Source organism: Anoplopoma fimbria, chromosome 17 (genome assembly GCF_027596085.1).
Source record: "Anoplopoma fimbria isolate UVic2021 breed Golden Eagle Sablefish chromosome 17, Afim_UVic_2022, whole genome shotgun sequence".
Classification (NCBI taxonomy): Eukaryota; Metazoa; Chordata; class Actinopteri; order Perciformes; family Anoplopomatidae; genus Anoplopoma; species Anoplopoma fimbria.
Window position 1 is genome coordinate 16,779,541 of NC_072465.1, and position 21,603 is coordinate 16,801,143.

General features: G+C 39.4%; 1 protein-coding gene across 1 annotated transcript in view; it reads right to left on the reverse strand.

Annotated features, from left to right (window-relative positions):
• The window catches only part of ca16b (carbonic anhydrase XVI b), a 94,852-nt gene that overhangs the window by 52,936 nt on the left and 20,313 nt on the right, over positions 1–21,603 (reverse strand). The window contains exon 2 of the mRNA XM_054616290.1: positions 20,614–20,718. Within this exon, the coding sequence (XP_054472265.1) occupies positions 20,614–20,718 (105 nt within the window). The remainder of the gene's footprint in view (positions 1–20,613; positions 20,719–21,603) is intronic.

A 21,603-nucleotide genomic window follows, 5' to 3' on the forward strand; every position in this document is an offset into this window, starting at 1 on the left:
GTTATTGATCAAGTTAAACATGACCACAGAAGTCTTACTTCAAAAAACAGAAGAAACTTTTAGGTGAATGACAGAATGTTTATGGAGGTGAATCATAAATTGTTACAGTAGGCCCTCTATCTCCTGTGTGTGTGACTTCGTATGTAATGTACAGAGAACTGTACTTTTGAAGGATTTTCTTGTCTGATTCCTTTAGTGGCTCATATGTATAAGACGACTTAATTATCAGTGAACCATGAAGGTAAAAAAACAAAATATAATGCCTTCAGTGGGCGTCGGAAGGCTCCAAAGACAAGTGTGGGAATATGCAAAAAAGAACAGTGAATCATTTTTACCAAGGAATTATAGGACGTGAAAATAATTGCAGTCTTCTGCGCTTTTTCTCAACATTATCTAACAACCACTTCTCAGAGGAGATCTGAAGAAACAGGTTATCCATCAGTGTAGTTTGAAAGAATAAAAAAAGGCATCTGTGGTCACTACGGGGGGCACAAAGTGACGCACGAGCGAGTACTCAGTTACACTTCACCAAATTAAAAGGTGTGTTTGTTTGACCTTGTCAGTTCTGTCATGAACACAGAGGCAAGAAGCAAGCACAACAAACACATTCTCTTTGTGTTCATTCACTTTATCCTAGAGATACTGACACAATAATAGGTAAACTGGGGAATTTGATAATCAAAATTGAATGAGCTGCAATCAAGACTTTAGTCCTGATTTTATTAATTTTGTGTTGAGGGAAACTTGGGGGAGGGGTTGCCTGTTAGTAATCCCAAAACTGAGGAAGTCAACACTAAAAGCACTTCATTTAACAAAAGGATGGAATATTTCTTTATTATTGTATTGAATCACTTTTTTGATGAAAAAAATGTGGCATTTTGTGTTAGATAACATTCATTGATATTCATCACAATTTTTTATATTATCTTCATAATTGGTAAATTGTATTCATCCACCACATGACTACACTTTTTCTGATGACAAAATTTGGTAAAATCATAGAACACAGAATTCATTCATTGCAATGAAAATGAAAAAAATGATAATCGAGATTTAATCTGTGAAACTCCTCAACCTCCTTTCCTTCTTAGACCTCCCACAACACCATATCATCTGATTAATATGATGAATACTAGCCCCATAGAGTAATTATAACTTTCCATCACTGTACCCAGAACCATTACAGTATCGGCTTCCTCGGAGTTACTGCGGACACCTACTGTGACAGGTGATTAAAGGTCTGGCTGCTCTGGGAGATAGCAGACAGGAGGTTCAGATAAGGGAACTACTTTCCCCCAAAGTGTAATGCTAAAGCCAACATAAAAAGCAGACAAGATTCTATGAATCATCAAATCCAATGGATCATCAATAATCCTCTGCTATCTCAACCATGAAAATAAAACTTCACAAGAGTCATTTTGAAGTTGCACTCCCTTTTGCTGATGCTGTGGGTCACTTACTGACCCGTTACATAAGTTCAAATTGCTTTTTATATAACAGGAAGTTACTTTAGATCTTGCTGTTGATGACTGATATGATAAGCCAAGTTTTGTTAACTGATTCGGTTCTTTCAGTTTAAATTATGAATCAGATTTCTAGGCCTCCGACTAGTTCCTGGAGTGGTCCGAAGCGGGCCTTCACTTAGCCCATCTATAGATATTAATCTGCTTTATTAGAAGATCTGCATTTCATCTGAAATTGGTACAAGCTCCCAAGACTCAAAGATCACCAAGGATCAGAAGAGCCGAGTCGTCATCTCGATAGAGGTGATAAAGCAAACCAGTGTCAAGAAAACTCTTTTTCTACTTCTAGCAGTTTCTCTCCAGCATTTTACTGCAATCTAATGGCCAATTAGCAAGACTGGAGCCAAATGTTTTCAAGAAAGATGTGGAGGTTAAATGTCTAATCTCCAGAGAAGTAATAATCACAGCGTTAGAGTGTGATGAGGCCGTAACATGGACTTATGGTAGGAGGAGGCTCAGTGAAGCTGAGATCACAAGCCAAGCTAGTGTGTTTGTTGAGAAACAGAATCTTGCCTGGAGTGAGACAGAGATTTACAAAAGGGTTTGACCCTTATTACCCTGACATACTCTACCATGTTTATTAACAAAAAAACAGAAATACAATTTTTGCAGTTTTAATGCCATACCCTTTTAATTCTCCTTCTTGTGGAGTACCATCAAATACCCCTGATATGGTAGATACATTGACAATAACTGATGGGCAACACACCCCCACCAAACACTGGAATCTCATTTCTTTCTTTTTTTTTTACCATGAAGTGAGCAGCTTGAGAGTTTACAGTGAAAAGAGAGCGGGGTATGTACCACAGGTTAACCAATCTAATCTGGAGACTTTGTGTGTCTGTCAAACTAAAAGTGGAATAAAAGGGAATCTTTATCAAATTTCAACTGTCGTTGTGCGGCTGCATTGTGGGTTGTGCAGTACCAGTCAAAAGTTTGGACACACCTTCTCATTCAACTACTTTGAAGAATCTAAACTATAAAACATATTCTGGTTTGTTGAGCATTTTTTTGTTTACCACATAATTCCATATGTGTTCCTTCATAGTTTGGATGTCTTCAATATTAATCTACAATGTAGAATTTTTTTTTAAAATAAATAAAGAAAAACCATTGAATGAGAAGGTGTGTCCAAACTTTTGACTGGTACTGTATGTGCAAATGAACAATATTCTGCTTCCTTCCGTGTTCCCTCCGTGCTGCGGGTGCTTGGAGCTCCACACTCATTTGCCAGCAAGGGTCGGCTGAATGACGCAAAGTGCATCCTTTTGCCAGCAGGTGGTGTCACGAAGGGAACAAGGAGGGGAGCCGGACATCGTTTATTAAAATTGACTCTCCTTCCTTGTTTGGCATTTTGCCTTCTGTCTGGTCACCTAGTGAAATGCATGCTCATTAAGTCTGAGGTCAAATGACTTGGCTCGTCAAGAGCACTCTTTTACAATAAAAAAATGGTCGTCGGTCAGTGCATTTGGGGCCGTTGTTCTACCCCACTTTGCTTAAACTGATGGATTTTTTACTCAAACAGCTAGAAAGCCTACACTGTTCATCCACCATAGAAACCCTAACAAAACATCCTTAAAGCTGAAAAGTCAGCACTTATAGCTGATAGTAAGCTGTTAAAAACACAATGTGCTGGAGAACACAGCCAAACAAAGACAAACATATCACTGTCCTTAACGGTTTGACTGCACGTTTTTATCAAGTTGCAGCCAGTTCCGATTTTAGTTTATACAACGGTATCTTTGAGGCATTATCTTAGCCCAGACATGTTTGATTATGCAATTAGCAGTGTGACCTCATACCCCTCACTCCACCCAGCCATTCAAGATACGGGCTTCCCTTCCAGCTTGTGTCTACAGGAGAGGGTGGAGGAAAAGACAAACAATCCATCCGCATATACAATGCGTCTCAGATGCTTTTATAGACAAAGGGGCTTTACTAGTGAGCTATTGACTTCAAATCCTATTCTGTACGTTTCAAGGGGATTATTCATGTATGTATTCATGACTGCCCTTTACAAATCAGGGATGGCAAGCAATCTTTTATATCTTAATCACATTTATGCATCAAGCATTGCAAAGAGATCAAATATTGAGTAGTTGAATAGACGCTTATATAAGACTTTTGGAATAGTGCTTTCCAAAGCAGCACCAGAATCATCGATAATGTTTATTTTTTTTACAAAAAATAAAATAAAGTCTAAATATGCTTGCTGCTTTTGCGTATGTTGGTGTGGCAAACTATACAACCATTGATTTCAGGTGGTCTTGCTGAGTTCTGAGAAGAAGGCATCTGATAAGGATGGCGCCACGGCCGTCTCAGAGCCTGAGCTCAATCTTTCATCAGGGGTCATTGTGTTCCACACAGCAGCACCAAACACATAAAAGCAGGTAGAGGAAGTGCTAAATCATACAGGCATTGGGGTCTAATTGGCCACCAGAATGAGCTCCAGCCAAAATATTGTTTTCCCTTGGCGCTATCTGCTTCCATCTCGTGGACTTTCATAGAAATTGTGGCTTCCTGTTCTTTGGTGTTGGCCGGTGCATAAGTACAACATCCCCTAGTCTGTAAAAATAATCTCCAGGACCTTGTGTGAAGAATAAGAGGGACAGAAATACATTCTGTCCCCATGAGGGAGAACTTCCCCTTCAATTCAAAAACGTTAACAGTTTCCCCTTCAATGTGGCAAAGAGCCAACATGCCTACAAATGTCTCAGAACGTTCCCTTCTGTAGGGATCTCTGAATGATCACCACACAATAAAGGGACAGAAATCTAAGAATGAAACTTCTATTCTCATTTACTTGCATTACATACATAGTTACTGTCCTACAGAGTGGTGCATGTGTGAAAGATAAAACAAGACCATGACAAAATCATCAGTATACATTGCAACAATGCATTATTGCAAATGTTAAATCTTTATTGGATGCCCAAACCTGACTTGACCCCTCAGTATTTATGGTAAAAAAGGCACACAGCCAGAATAAGCCAATACCCTCAGGCCCAGTTAGAGTCCTTTGAGTTGCACACCTCTATTCTTGAATACAATGGATGTTACACAACTAACTTATGTAGCCAGCTGGAGAAAAATGAGATGGGGGCGGTTTGTGCTCCGTCCCTCTTTACGTTGCCCTGTTTGTCTATTCTGCTTCATAGCACAGCTGCTGTTCAGCGACAGGCGAGGCAGGTGATTGGAGAAGAGGCAGCAGGTGGACAGATCGCCCTGTCAGATCAAACAGCTGGAGACTGCAGTATCTTTCTGCACACAAAATGTCCACAAGGTAATTAGCTAAAGTCCGACATCAACTTTTAGAAGGAAAGACAAAGGGGTGTGACCTAGATGATTACGGTCCATAGCGTGAGTTTCAATGCGTTAAAGCGTGAGTGTTTATGTTCAATTTCTTAACTACACTTTTGACATATTTGCTAAAAACACTGATACATTAAATGATATCTCTGCTTTGCAGTTTAACTCACTTTTAAAAACAACATCATGTAATAAAAACAAAAAAAAGATGGGGCACATTCTCCCTGAGCTACCATATTGTTCTAGCCAGTAGTACGTATCCTATATATCCGAACATTTGATTTTGTGTGTTTTCTATGATATAAAGTAGTCTTACACCACTGTGAGCTTCAGACCCGCTCTGATACCAACCAGAGAACCTAACCAGTGTACTGTGGCTGCTCCCTGTATTACCATTCCTCCCAGTTATCCTTCAAATTGAATTATCAACGAGTTACAGTAAACCTCTGATTATGTAGATTGTTCCCCATTTCATTTTCTCAAATAAAAACAAGTAGGACAAAGGTCTGTCCATTTCATTTTAATGCATGATAACAAGCATTTCTAGGCTACAACCCTTTCTGTTTATACAACAATGGGTTAGGCTTTCAATGCCCCACAGGTTAAGTCTATTCAAGTGTATGTGTTCCATTAAGTGCAGAATTAATTTGTTTAGACATTTGTATTCTGTTTGGAAATATTTTGACTAGTATGACTAGGATGCAACTTTGAATGATGGCAGTTCAAATGATCAACGTTTATGCAAAAGTGTGCAAAATCTGCAACTTTTTAAACAAGAGATTAGTTGACACAAATTGGCCCTTTGTGGATTTTTGCATTCACAGTGTCAAAAGATTACTTCCCCACAAACAAGCTCAAAATATGAAACAGCATACAAAGCCTGTAATAAAGACTTATTTTGGGCTTGATTTTGAGTTTGAATTAAGTGCGTTTTACCACGCCTTAACGCCGATTAGTATCTACACAGGGAGTTAGCCAATTGTGGGTTGTATTCATTCATCATACAAGACAGCAGTGGTTGTTCCACACGCACCTAAAAAGGAGATCTGCACTCTACTGAGTGCCCCTTTTAAGTTTACATCATAAAATGTTGCTCTTGGCCTATACATCACCGTGCCAACAGTTGTAAAATGTTCACCCCTTTCATTCTACCAATTGTCAAATCAGTTTCCCAATCAAAATAAAAGGCCTCTCATAATAACTTTGACAGAATAACTGTCTCATTCCTGAAGAAAAATGTATTACTCATTGAAAAGGACAGCAATGCTAAGGATTCCTTCAAGACATGAAAAAAGACTGCCCAATAAAACCCAAATATATCAATGGTCTTTCTATGTAGGAATACAAACCTTATGCTTGTTCTGACAAAGTTTGAGGAGAGAGGGTTTTGCAAAATGTAAGTAAATAAAGCAAATAAACAAAGGCTATTTCTGTTGAACCTCAAAGTTGCTTTTACGCACATTAAAAAAAATTAAAGAAAACACAATATAAAAGAGTAAATGTTTTCTCACAGGGTATTGCCCTCTTACTGCACATTGACAACAATCCAACACTGCATCGGTGCAAGGAAACCTCTTGCTAATTGTAAACAGGAGGGAAAGGTGAGCACTCTGCCGAGCAGAACACAGATCTCTCCTCTGTAGAGCCGCAAAGTGAAACACTGATTAGTGACGCTACATTACTCCACAATGTCCAAGGGCAACTGTTTCATATCGGCTAACTGTCGGAAGCACAGACGCCAACCTTTAGCACTCATAAATGTCTTGCAGCTGGTCGCTTGATGGATGTTTTAATATAGGAAATAGCAATTGTATTCAAATCACAGTCAGTATTATATTAAGGAATAATTAGTGAGTATTTCAGTAGTTAGTAAAAATCGAGATGAAGCACTGAGGCTGAAGTAGATAAGATAGTGTAATGTGTGAGAACAACTGCACAATATGTATTTATGTTAGCAATCGTCTGCAAGGAAACAGCAAATCTGTTTCTCCAGACTGGACCAATCAGGACGCTCAATACTTGGACTGTGCACCAACACACACACACACCAAAAATAAAGCAGAATCCATCTTTCATTTTTCACATCACCCTTTCCATCTATTCCTATTGTTACGCTTCTTTTCAGGGAGCACCTTATCTCACTCTAAGCCATCACCTCTTTCTGAGCTGCCATAACTTCATATTCCATTTAAGCAGCTTCATGTATTAGTTTAATTATCTCTTCTTTGGCTCTAGGAACTTCAACTAAGCTATGAACTGCCACACCTGACTATTAGAGAAGGCACGATTCGACCACTTAGTCAACTCACTAGCGAGAGAGTCATTAAACCATTTTGGTCCAACTGGGTAAAAGTGGAAACTGTAAACTCTAGATGGTGTTCCCTTTGTCTCTTTATGTACACATTTAGTTAGAGTAGAGCAAAACACATGTTATGTAGATGACGTTAGAATCTCTGTATAGCTAAAAAAAAACTTTTTTCCCCCTTTGGGTTTTTCTCATGGTCCAAAACTCCTTTCTTCTGATTTGGTTGTTATTCTGTTCGGTGCCTTCTTACCCAACTCTCTTCAAATACATTCACTCCAAATGATAAACTAGACTGCTGCATATAGTAGCACGTCTCAAAGCTCTGCAGGGCTGTAATTAAGCACAGTGATACTTGGAGCTAATTGCTAACATCAGCATGAGAGCATGCTCACAATGACAATGCTAACATGACGACATTAAGCAGCTATAACGTTTACCATATTCTCCATCTGGGTTTAGGGTGTTAGCATAATAACATTTCCTAATTAGCACTTAACACAAAGTACAGCTGAAGCTGATACGAATGTTATTAGTTTTGTGTGTGGTCATAAACGATGGTGGGGCTAGAGGAAAAGTGAAGAGATCTCCAAAGCAATTGCAGTTCATCTTGAGGAGCATATGAATGTGTATACCGAATTTAATGACAAACCATACAGTAGATGTTGAGACATTTCACTCAAAACCTCAAATGTGATCCTGCTGCTTTAGATAAAAAGCTATTAGGATAAGTCCTCTGAGAACCACGAGTATAGTGCCCATTCATCAAGTATATGTGGAGCTATCTCACTGGATAAGTTAAAGCTTTAACCTGCTGATGGCACTAGAGGAAAAGTCAGAGGATCACCAGTCGGTAGGATTCATCGTCTGAGCACCATGGACATCTGCACAAAATTTCAGGGTTATCCATCCAAGAGATATTCCAGTCTGGATCAAAGTGACCGAACAGCAGGCAGCCAGGCAATGCCATCTCTACAGCAATGCAGCTAGCGTGACATTAAATGCCAAACACATCCAAAACCTTACGAAACCAATTGTGTCACCATTCTTGCATAAAGCAGCTGGACATCAGATAGGCAGGGCGGACGGAGCAGCGGTAGATTCCTGCCAAAGTGCTCTCGTCCCTTTGACTGAGGGACGATGCGACGGCAGGAGTTTGAGTTGACTTCGGGTCACTGCACAACGATAAACCAGGACAGGCATAAGGAGACGGACCGGGTGCTGTCTCCCAGGAGACAGAGGTTGTGAGACACGGAGAGGCCTCTCACTCATGCCTGTCATGGCACCAGGATGGCCCCGCGGCATGAGGTCACCACTAAGAAGACCATTAGCCACAGTCAGCAGGTAGAGGTGAAAGATCTCCACCCACAGGGTGAACCCTCAGATGACATGTTATCTGGGATTTTGTTTTGCCTGCTTGTACATGTTATTTTGGGAGAGCTGCTTTTTTCAAGTGTTTGGAACTAAAACACCAATTTTACACTGTGAGAACCGGCAAAAGCTCAATAATCCTCCCGCAATTGCTCAGGATATGAAAGCTTATCTCCTCTCAAAATGTCTAAGATATACTGTGCAATACATAAAGTTTGTCTTCTTGACAATGTGTGTGGAGGACACGTATTTTTCTCTAATATAAGTTGCAATTGTCAATATCAGATAAAGATTGTGAATGACATTGGGGAGGGATAATGCAACGCAAAATCTGATTTCCATCTTTCATCACATAATGGAGATCAGCCCTGCAAACCACGTGTACACAAACTGTCTGGGACTGATACAGAGATCCCTGACCCGCCCTGACATTGTAATTATCTTCCAAAGGCTTATTAGCTATTCTATTTCTGTATTAGTTGAAACAGAAATACACAAATGTGCACGAACACAGGCTTACACACTATGACAGAGATTCACTGATGAAAGATATAAAGATAATTAAATGACAGTGAGACAAAAATGAAATGGTACTATAGCTTTTCCTAGAAGTTCTACTAGAAGGGGTTGCACTAGTGTCATATTTTCACTCACTAACAAGTATAGATTGATATGCAAATCAGCAAGGCACATTCACATATGTATGGTAAGCAAAACAAAAACCCACTTAACAGTGTGAAAAGTCCTAATAATCTCCCCATTTAACCCTCTACTTTCATAATCAACAGTGTCTGGTTAGATAACCCAGCAGAACATTTAGCCAACGTTTGGATGACGGTGATTGTATAGGAAAGGTCACAAAGTTCTGACATTTAATAGGTTCCCTCCTCTTTGATGCATTAGCTCTCTGCAGGGATCACAGCTGAACACAGTAAAGTCAAAGTCCTAGTGTGAGATACAGAAAACAGACAGCCAGGGGCCATCTTAACATAACCTCCTTTGCAGAGGTAAGCGCCAACTTGAGCCAAATTATCTTTCCATTTTTTCACCTGTGCACTTTGCGCTGAACTAAACAGATTGTAGGTGTTTATTAAATTGTCTGTATGGAGAAGCCTCCATCTGCACAGCATAATCTGCTGCTCCATCGTGTGGTTTCTCAAGTCATCCTTTGCTCGTATTTCTACAGCTTGAGAGTGGGAGAGCGTGTGCATATGTGGGTACATGTGTCAGTCAGTAGACACTCAGAGGCAAGAAAGTGGAAGAAATTAAACTGAGTGCAGCAAAGAGAGAAACTGTGCAGGGTTTTTTTTTTTCTAGCCTTGGGTACCCCAAAAATGCTAATTAAGCCACAAATCACAAGATACCACATGACCACATCCCCGAATGAGTGTTGAGCTAAGCACAGCAAGCAGCCATTTTAAATCCAGCCTTAATCCACTCTGTGTCTCACCCTCCTCACTACCCCCATAGCATCCACATGCAAACCCCTGCTCAGAATTGAGATGCGGCTAGCATTACGAAAGATAGATGAGGAGGGAAATTAAACGACAGAAGGGAGGAGGGAGCTTACTTAGAGGAACAGAAAATTGACTCCAGAGGAGAGGTGCGTGCTGTGGAAGATCCGTTAAATTCATTTCATAATTAAAGCTCCTGTGGGCAGGTCTCTGCTCGGTATTGACAAAACAAAGTGAAATATTACAAATTCTAAGTTTTCCTCCAGTGATGCCCTTTGTTGCACTGTTACTATGCATTTCTCCAAAAGACACATACAGCAAGAAAAAAAAAAGTCCAGCTTATTGTATGTGCCGCCTAAATGAAATGTAAATATGAGCTCGTTGTTACCACAGCAGCTAATGGCTGACACAGCAGAGGCGGTGGGCACAAGGGTAACTGACTAAATGGTCCTTTGCCCTCTGCCTTTAAAGTTTCCCTGTGCTGCTATAGGCTAGAAATGCATTTTTTTTATTTTTTAAAGGAAGTAGCTGTAAAATGGCTCCATATATATATATATATATATATATATATATATATATATATCAGAAAGCTGGACACAGCACACTCAAAATGTTTCCAACATGAGGATATTTTTTCTTTTGCTCAATTCAATCAAAGGTAGATTTATAAACCCTGGCTTGTTGCTGAATGAAAAGTGTCATTTTCAGCACTAAGCTCTAGAAACAGAAAACTAGTGAGGTGGTTTCCATTCTTAAAATGTGTGAGAACTTAAAGTTTTCTTGCAATATGCAAAGAGCCGCTTCTACCCCAATAATTTCTTGATAAGTCTATATTATTTATTACCCCTTGCAGGTATATGAGCTCCCACTTAAATGAGTCATGAGTCTCTACAAGACAAAGAATGACAGGCCTGAGTTTTCTTCCTCCTGCCTGCTATTGTTAGAATATGAATGCTGGATCGTCCCAGATTAACATAATTGTCTTTGAGATGGCAGTAACAATAATGGTGCAGGTCGTTTCAGATTGTATGTTCTTATATTCAGTTTTTAACTTACTTTTTACATGAAGCTACCCAACAAGAAGTGTGATTTACAGACAGCATTATAGACCCAATATTTACACAATTACAACAATCTTATCTTATCCATATTTATTACAGAAACTTTCTCCCACCCGCTAAAAACCCCCCTAAAAAAACAGCATATCACCCAGCCCTCAGGCACCATTAGCCAACAAAACAACACAGTACGAAAATCAGGCTTGAACCACTCTGAGCTATTGCCCTCTCTAAACCCAGCTCAGCCCCTCAGCAGCCATTACTCTTCTACATTGCAGTTGTTCTGCAAGCTAAGCAGGGACAACGGCTACATGTTTACACAGCAAGTGTCCTTATAATTTAGAATCCAGACAGGAATCGATAGTTAGCAGTGTAATTCAGTAAACTGGAGATAGTAGCACAGGATAAACAATCTAACAAGCCTGGGAACGTCAGTGAGCTAGAAACAATGCAGCACTAAATCCCATCCATTGCTTCTACACTTTCACTTTCTACACTTTCTACTCAGTCTCTTGCAGGTGCAATTTCATGCCAACATACCTCTCAGCATTTTCGCATATGATTGTCAATCAAACACGGCTTTATAATTCAAGCAAAGCATTGCATTTTCCACAATTGTGCCATTATGCCACTATTACGGCCTAGCCCCCTGCCGTTAACTCCTCACCTCTGGGGGGGTATATACACTCATTACGAAGTAAGTCATCATGATTATGAGTTTAAAAAATGTGCTGAGCTGCTAGCTAGCTCATTCCAGCTCATCAGCATAACCACATTAGAGAGGAAACCTGTGGGCTGGCAATATCACACTTCCTCAATATTGAAATCCCAGCAGGCCAAGCATGTCCACATCCATTATGTTAGACTTGAGCAACCAACTAGGCCTAATATGCTGCCACGAGGCACACCAACACCATGTGACACCTGAAATTAAATTAATTAAGTTTACACAGCAAACCTGTCGGCCCAATACATCAATCCGCCCAATACAGGGAAACCAGATGGATCGGCTGTATTTATTGTTGTTGCTGTGTATTGTGCCTTAGCTTTATGTATCATAATGGCACAAGCCCAGGACACTGTTCTCTTAACATGCCAATGTGACAATACACACATTCAACTCCAACAAAGCCTCACTGATGGAGTATTAGTTCATGGTACAGGAAGCCTGTCATTTATTTCCATCCTAAATGTATTTACCTCATCCAGAGAAAGGAAACAGATTGGCAGAAGCAGTGGGAAGTAAGATGATTTGGAGCTCAATTGGGCTAAATTGGTTGCTGCCAGCATGATACATCACGGAGAATTAAGATGCCTCTCCCCCAGCACAGAACTTCGGCAGCCATATTGGCACATCTGTCTTAGGCCCACCCCTGACGGAGACAAATGGACCAATTCTGGCACACAAAGGCTGATCCAAACTGCTAGCAATAACCAAAATGAAAAATGAGTCAGCTTGGGCCCTGGCAAAATTCATTTTTAATAATTAGTGTTCCTACACCTCTCATTTACTCAGAAAATGAGTGCAGGTACAACTACAGGTTGATACAACACATCAGCAAGACTGGAGGAATATAGATGATGTTGTGTTAGGCTTCCATCATCACAGAGAATGGCCGGGACTATAAATGTAGGGTTGTAAGACAGATTAATCTCTCCAAGTTCTCCCAGGTGGAGGAAATTAATCAATTCCAGAAAGCGCTGTGGCTACGAGAGGCACTAGAGGAATGTGGCAGGATGAGCACAACAGACTTCAAAGGTTCCTAAGGACCCTACTGTAAATGAATAGAGTTTCTATTCCCAAAATAAAGGGAAAGGGGTTCAATTCAGGGCACAATTCTAAAATGCAACACAAACATATACATTCAGGGTAAAAGTCAAGACAATTTTAGTTATATATCTGAATATCACACATTTTCCTCCAGGGGCTTGCAGTAGCCAGGAGGTGCCAATCCAGGGACTGAATGTGATAAAGTTGCTGCTTTCGAGAACACCTGGCATGTGTTGACTGGCAGTTTGTTAGTGTGTAGGCTTACTTTAAAAAAAAAGCAACAGTTAAAGGTGTTTTGACACTTGACATACCCTGTCAGAGTGTGTGCCTTCAAATCCTGTGTTGCTATAACTCGTGGATTTAGTATATTTAGCAACATTGTCATGTAGAATACTTTGCGAGTTATATTTTGTGTTTAGTAGAAATTACTTATTTAATGATTATGCTAAAGTTTATTTTTTGAATACCTGATTAATATAACAATCTATTTAGCCCATATAAATATCATAAACTTGTTTAATTTGTATTTCAATATTATAATCAATCACCTTATTTTAAAAACAAACAAACGGAACAATATAATATACCCTATTTCTCAGATGCCTGATCAGAAAAATACCGGACTCAAAATTCAAAAGGATTGCTGTGATGCATTATTTAATTTAATCACTGTATGTCATAATAACCCTTTCCCTGAACGGGGCAATCAGTATTTCTACTTCAGTACTTAACTCAAAACTAAAAATGGTTATGAGATTAACATAATCACATGTATCCTTTCATCTGTTGGGCAAGTGATTAACAATAATAATTGAAATTGAATAATTTAAACGATTTACAGATTGTAGAAGTCACTAACCTTAGTTAAAGCCATTTTCGCACTCATACATGGCAATTAAAGTATACAGAAAATGTAGAACGGCAATAAAACAACGTTAGATAATGCATGTTTAACATTATGTTACCAAAACAGCAGCGGTGCAGAAAAACATTTTAGAATGTGGGCGATGAAGAAAGCACTGCTGTCTTTATAATGCACTCCAGGATGCCAATATGAAGTCATTGAGCGAAATGTATGCATGTTTGTACTGTATCGTAGACATCAATGACGCTGACCAATCGCCCAGCCCCACTCGTGTGTATGTGCATGTGGTGGCTAACACTTAGTCAAATAACCTTTTATTTCCTGTTTCATATCGTCATTGACTGCCTGCTGACTCCCGACTGAGTCGGCCAGTAGAGGCCGCAAGCAATAACACAGCTGAGTGCATCGCCCAACCTCAGTTACTACTCTACTCAGACTTTTTGTGAATGGAGAAAACTGTTTGCCCACTTTTATAGTTTTGGACGGTGTGATGGAACTACACACACACCTGACTGCATCGCCCTCGCTCAGCAGCCGGAGACACAGTTATTTTGTGTCTTTTTATTGGGCCTCAACCTTAAGTTTACACGCGTTTTGACGAAAAAGTAAACGCGTGAAACCTTAATAATCCTTTCAAGTCACGGTTACGCCCGTTAGACGGAGCTGATACGGAACTGAAAAAACCAGTCTGCAGAGAGCCGGTGCAGATATCTGCATAAATTGAGAGCATATCTATTGTGTGAGACCTGCGAGTGAGAAAGATGTCTGATACACTTGTGGTTTAGACAGGGGGGTTAGCCAATTATGGGTTGTATTCATGAAACACACAATACAGCAGTGGTCATTGCAGAGACACCTGGCGGAGTTCTGCACTCTACTGAGTACACTATTCTAGTTTGGTAAGAATTTACTATTTGTGTTGTAGAAAATGTCACATCAGAAACTCTGCAATCCACAGTCCCTTTGTGGTTAAGAACAGGCTGAGTAACAGAGCACAGAAGGAAAACAGATGACTTTAAATCTTAATTTAATTTTAGCAGGTGACCCAAGGCTTTACCAACCGGCAGACTTGGTGCATCGTTTAGTGAAGCATGAAAAGACAGACATATAATGTGAATAGATGGTGATTGGGGGGAAGTGATAGAGTGATAGCATTTGTTCACCAAAGGACCTACTAATGTATATTTCCAGCTGGGTAATGCAAGAAATATTGCTGAATCAACCGCTTCTGATATTGATATTACTGGCAGCCACTTTGGAGAATCCCAGGGCATATTGTCTAGGTGATTGGACTGGATGATAATTGGAAATTATATTGAACTGTGATTTTCAGCTGCCATTAGAAGTATTTCATCCTGGCAGAAATCGGATTTAACAATTGGTTTGCAGTGTTGATTTCAACAACGTAAAAATTGTGTGTCGTGATTCAGTTAACAAAACAAATCCCACAAAAACTTTACTTTATTATATTTGTTTGTCCCGAAAACAACAAAGAGCAAAACATCATTATTTACAATGCATCAGATTTCATCAATGGGAGTTTGGCAAGTTTTCAGGAGCTCTTGTAAAAATCACCTCCATCTTCTCATCCATAAAAACTCATAGTAAAACCTCAGTTAGGGCTGGTATTTTTATCTTCATCCCTGAGGACTATGTCCCCATATCCCCGTGTAATATGCCCCATACTTTACCCTCCATGCATACCCCCTGCACGGCCTCATAGTCAGGGAGCTTTGCTTTAAAGTCAAGTGCTTCTCATACATGGAGGTCTACCGGGAGCAATCCTCCTCTCGATTCATTAACTCCAGGAGGCAGAGCTCCTTCTGTCGGGCACCATGACAACATGGCATTGCTCTTTTCCCTCCGGTCTTTGTAGGGGGGTGTCAAGACGCAAGAGACAAAGTGCACTGCCTTCACAAGCATCCGGCCAATTTGAGGTTGTATGAATCGTAGAGTTTAAAATGTTAAAACAATTGACAAAAACTCTGCTTTGAAATCCTGTGGTGAAATTGTTCAAACAACTGTGTCTCTATAAAGATTATACCAACGAGATCGATTGTCCAATTGCAGAATAATGTATGATTGACAGGTTTATCTCAAAAGCTGGGAATACCTCAACGGCGCAATTTTTCTTCGCATTTTTATCAAAAAATGAATAGAATAACATAATAGATCTAAAGCTACAGAAGGTTAGTGCAGCAGTAGTATTGAAGGGTTATTTCAGAGCGTAAACAAACAGCCCTGGAAATCAGGAGAGAGTGAGTTACCTGATATTGTTTGTATCCTCTAAAGTACTAATTAACTTGGATCAACATAGCAATTGATTGAAAATGACACTTCATTCACTTCATTATGTGAGACATGAGTGGAAAGATTGCTAATGATCACAAGAAACCTCAGCGAAGTGGAATACAACAGTCAGGCTGAGGGGAAATATAATCCATACGTATCAGACAATCGCAGGCTCTTTCAGTGGCTACAACAGCTTGTCAGGATGGCTTCCATCCAAACATCCATGACTGCTGCAGCAGGAGCTCTATCTATGCAAAGCACAGAGCTCGGAGTAAGTAATACATGTGAAAAATCACTTGAGGTGTAGTGCCTAATAGCGATATTATTCATTTGTGGAGGTAAACTGCCATAACATCTGAGGGGATTTGGGCTACAGTACCATGTGCTCTATACTGCATTTTTAATTCCCCAATTATGCACAGTTAGCGTTTTTTATAACCAAAATCATAAATTTTCCCCATGGGCACAGCAAGAACATAAATATTTGATTAGGAATTATTGCTTCACATCAGTCTGGATGGACATGCAAGTTATTTCAGGATCTTGACGAAACCTCATAATGCATTGAAAACAAAACAAAAAATAGTGTAGATTAGCTTCAGGGCGTTAATCTATATTTTTCCACATCTAATGTCATCACATATTTGCTTTGCTTTTTCTTTTTTCCTTTTCATTCTACACACTGTTAGAGGGGATCAAGCATAAGGCTTCCGCAAATGCACATTAATGTACTCCAACTGTTGTGCTGTAATTAAACTCGAACAATAAATCAACCAGAGTGCAATCAAAAGCAAACTACTGCCTATATTGGCTCCAACCATAAAAGGGCTGATAAAGGAAGTCGGAGGAACTAACAGAGAAGATGTAGAAACCTGCAGAGTTATAAAAAGGGGAAATGATGCATGGCCCTGTTCCTACGGGAGTCTAATGGTGAGTATGATATCATCCCTCACACACATGCACACACACACACACACACACACACACACACACACACACACACACACACACACACACACACACACACACACACACACACACACACACACACGCACACACACACACACACACACACACACACAGCATGCACAGCACGCCTTAAATAACTTTTAATCAAATTTCAGAGTCCAGGTGTCGAGAGCTACTTACAATGAGGTTCATAACCAAAGCACACAGGAAGGTGGGGCAATCTTTCTTATCGTGAAGACTTTAACATCATTACGTAAAAAAACAACATTATGTCATATGCTACCCAACATTTAAAGCAATATTTAAATCAAGCAATCATCAATGTTATTTATTATTACAAAATAGAGTCTCAATTCAAACGTTTACAACTAATGCTTATGATCAGAACAAAACTAAGGATTTAAGAAACTTTCTAAACTGTTACTCTGTACTGTATTTGCTTCTGCAAATTGCTCCACAATCTTCAAACAGCAGAAGTTTGTAGACTGTAGGAAACCCAGTGAAGGGTGTGGGAGGTCTGTGAAACAATAGGTGATATGCTACACTATATGTTGTGTTCTCTCTGTGTGTCTAGCTCATTGAGATGAAGTCTGTTTTGCACCAGTGCCTTCTAGCTTCAGGCCAACCCTACTGTGTGCATTTCTTTTACACTCACTTGCACAGAGCAAATGCCCTTAATAACCATTTAGCTGCTACGGCACGCTCGTCTGTCCCCCATTCACAGCCTTAGCCGCTAATTACCTTTCCAAAGCAATGGACATTTCTGTGTTCCCTCAATGCTTCCCGTTTCTCAGTACAATCAGCCAGCTGCCTTCACTGGTAGGAATTAGTACTCTGCGCGGGCCTGAAATGAATGTCCAAAATCATGTCAGCCAGTCCCCTAACCCGCTGTTGGTTCATTTTTTTGTCCACCCTCCCTGGACTAAAATCCTTGACATTAACAGATCCTATCTGCGCCAAATCACCAGCCTGCCTTTTGATAAGCAATAATACAACTGCACACAAAAGCATAGCTGGATATTCCCTCACAACGGTTACAAAATGTTGATAAGTATTATATCAGCCTGCAGCTCCGACTGTTTACATAATTATACATACTATTCTGTCAAGTAAAAGACATACGGCTTTATAATTTAACTGAGCAAAGAAATGTACCAAGTCTGAAAAAAAAAAAAACGATGTCTCAATTAGAAAAAGAAATCAGAACCAGTCATGAATAAGATTGGGCCCCGCTGGAGTCTGTACTTAGGTTTGGTCCCTCTATTAAGAATGTGATGAATATGGTAATTTAAATAAGCAATCATGAACTAAAATCAAGGCTACATATACAATGAAAAAAGGATACAATGAAGATGGATGGTAATATAATGCAGCTATGGTTTCCTGCAGTGTTTCATAGCAGTGGTGTGACACAAACCACTACCATCAGGAAACATTTAATACACTTTTGTGAAAAAACAAACTCTTTGCTCTCTTTTCGTATTTACATTTCTTTTGCCCTAGACCATGTGAAAAGCAGTGCCGAAGTCAAAATATTCTATCAGTGTAATCATTTTCAGAACTGTGATTCATTCCAAGAGCAGAGGGACCAAGTTAGTTATTTGCTACGGGCTGTTTTTGGACCTTGAAACCTGTAAATATAATTTAACTCACTGCTCCTCCCTTCCTGAGCTCTTCCAGTGAGGTGCCCTCGATCAAAGCACATAACCTCTATTTCCCACAGGAGCTGCTCAATGGCCAACAGAGGGCTGTGTTTGCACTGTGTTAATGTGTATAGCTGAATGTGAAGCAGCGCTCGTAAAGAACATTGATGTCTGCTTATCAGAACTGTTGCCCGCCAAAAAAAATCATCTCCTGGTCTGCCTAACATGTAAAAAAAGCAGGGTTGTCCCTGACTAAGAATTTACATGGTCAAATCATATTGGTTATACTGTAGAATCAAGTATTTAATTGTTTTGCTCTTTCATCACCCTCTGTTTAAGCTTCTCTATACAGGATTCAGAGCATTAATATATCAGCAAACTGTTAATTGCCTTGTAAAGACATAGTCGTAGCTCAGCCGTCCCAAAGGTGAAAGCAATGTGGAGGCAATATGTATGCTCTGAATTTTGTAAAGAGAACTTTTAAGCTTTATTTATACATGGAGAAATAGTAAAAACAACAAAATGATTGGCCAAGACACAAGCTACTATTGCTTACCTGATGTTTCAGAATAAAAGGACCAGCTGTATGTTGCGTGTAGGGTGTGTGTATGTGTGTGTACATAGGGCACCAACAATATTATAAATAGAGGGAAATATTATACTATACCATATTATACTATTATATTATGCCATATGATATCATGATTTATGGGAGAAAACAAGCGATTCTATGTAAAATCAGCGACCATCTAGCCCAACTGAAATTATCCTTTGTCTCATAACCACCTTTTACCGTAACTGCAATTATTTGACTGTAAGATTGGCAATTGAATCAGGCACCTAAAATCGAATTGTCAATTATTCGAGGTCAGCCCTATTAAAAAAGCATTTCTACTATTAAAAGGAAAAAAAGGGATTTATAATGCCGAAGGTGTTTTTCTCATTGGTTTTCTTCTCTTCTATTGTGTTTTAATATTAAATATATAAGTGAGTGGATACAAAACTTGTTTCCTGGAAAACATTGCATGTTGGTAGCCTTAAAAATGATAATTGATGTATTAACCATATATATAAAATGCCTTTCACAGTTGAAAACAAAACTAATGACATCTTTATTGACAAAAATATTTTCAAAATCTGTTTTGTTAAATTTGATTTTTGCAGACAACTTTCTAAAGCTTATTACTAAGCTGCTGCCCCTTAAATATTTCAGTATTTACATATCAATTTGCTGTTTTCACTTGAAAACACACAACTTTATCACCCAAATACACATATGCAATCACATACTACTAATACTAATCATCAGCATGTACATCTAACTGTTCCCTCTGGGCCGCAACTCCAGTCCATCTGATAGATCAGAGGACAAGGTTCCCACTGACTTTGGAAATAAAAGCATGCATATGATCAATAATAAAGCAGGAATTAAAAAAACTAATCTAGCTAGGCTTTCACAGCTAGGCCTAGTGTATATCTAATAAAATACACTTTAATACAAATAGAGGGGTAGAAGACGGCTGCCAACTGTGCAGCAAAATGTGACATTCCTATAGGTCACATTCATCCTTTATGCTACGTGATTGACTTTTGTATTTTCAAACATCACTTGTTGAACATGAGTTGGGTTCACAACTAATTGTAAAGTTCTTTATTAAATTAAATCCACACGATCTGATGGTCATGCATTTTAATCCACATAAATTGTATGCCTGATGTGTAACAAATAATAAAGAAAAATACATACTTTGTTGTAAAGTACAGTTGGCTACAACATAAAGGTTTACTTTGTTGTATGCCAGTGTTTTTATCCCTCTCTGGTGAATTAGTTTAATTAGAGTTACTAAGGGCAATGAAAACATACAGTACAGGTAAACAATTATAGAAATGCTAATTGAGCCCTTCTGGCTACAGCAGTGAGGAGGAAATAGCGCTTTCTGGCAAAATGACAAAAATACTAAAAATGATGTGCAAGATTCAGCCGAGGTGAACAAGTCAAAGAAATGCATTTCTCCTCCAACTGAGGTCTCGGGTCCACGCACAAATGAGAGCTCACCTGAATAGGACCAATAGGGGTCACCAGCTGCCCTCCTCTCCCTCATTACGCCGGAGCTCCCATGGTGCCCGTCTCCAGCATGGTGGGGTTGGCCACCTGATGCAACTGTGGGAGACAGACACAGAGGTGAGAAACTCCACAGGGAAAGAGATGTTTCAATTAGAGCCTGAACAAATACTTTGGATAGCTTTTCCAACAATCTATTTAAAATGTAAATGGCTGATATCAAAATTTGGCAACCATGTGACAGATTTATGAAGAAAAGGATACATTACATTAGATTTACAAATTTCAGTGCCAATGCAGAAAGAAATGTGCCCTCAATGCAGCTTCGCAAAGTGTGAGTATGAAGGTTGGGGTGATGGATTGGTTTGTAATGTGCCCAACTTTGACATTGCAAACTGGGGTTCATCGCCTCTCCTAGGGATGGGCAATAACTCCATATTATCTTTTCTCAGATTTCAGCAGTATCTCGATGATGCCAAAACGTATAACTATACTGTATGTGCCATGTGCAGATTTGGAAGGAATGATGTTTAAAAAAGGCACTGAAATGGAAAAATGGCGTTATGGAACAAAATCCATGTTTTTTCAGAGCATCTAATATTGACATTAATAGGCAGTAAATACACTTACACAAAACTGATTTAAAAAATAAAAAATAACTATATATGCTCAAAATTGTATATTGCAGTTTAAGTACTTCTATACTTCAGTTTGATAGAAACTTTCAGTCAAAGTGCCTCACATCTCCCCCCAAATTGCAGCTGTTGCAGCTTTTCCCAGGAGGAACTGTAGCCCCCAGTGCTGAGAGTGACTGAAAAATACTTCAAAAAATATTATTTTGACTAGGGATATATCTTGGCTTGGCTATTATGGCAAATGTCTGTTTCCTGAACTTCTTAGTCTCACAAACTGAACCAGTGCAAAAACCGAAGCAGCAGCCCTGCGGTGACAATGTGCTGGGGAAAAAATCCCTTTGCTTTGAGC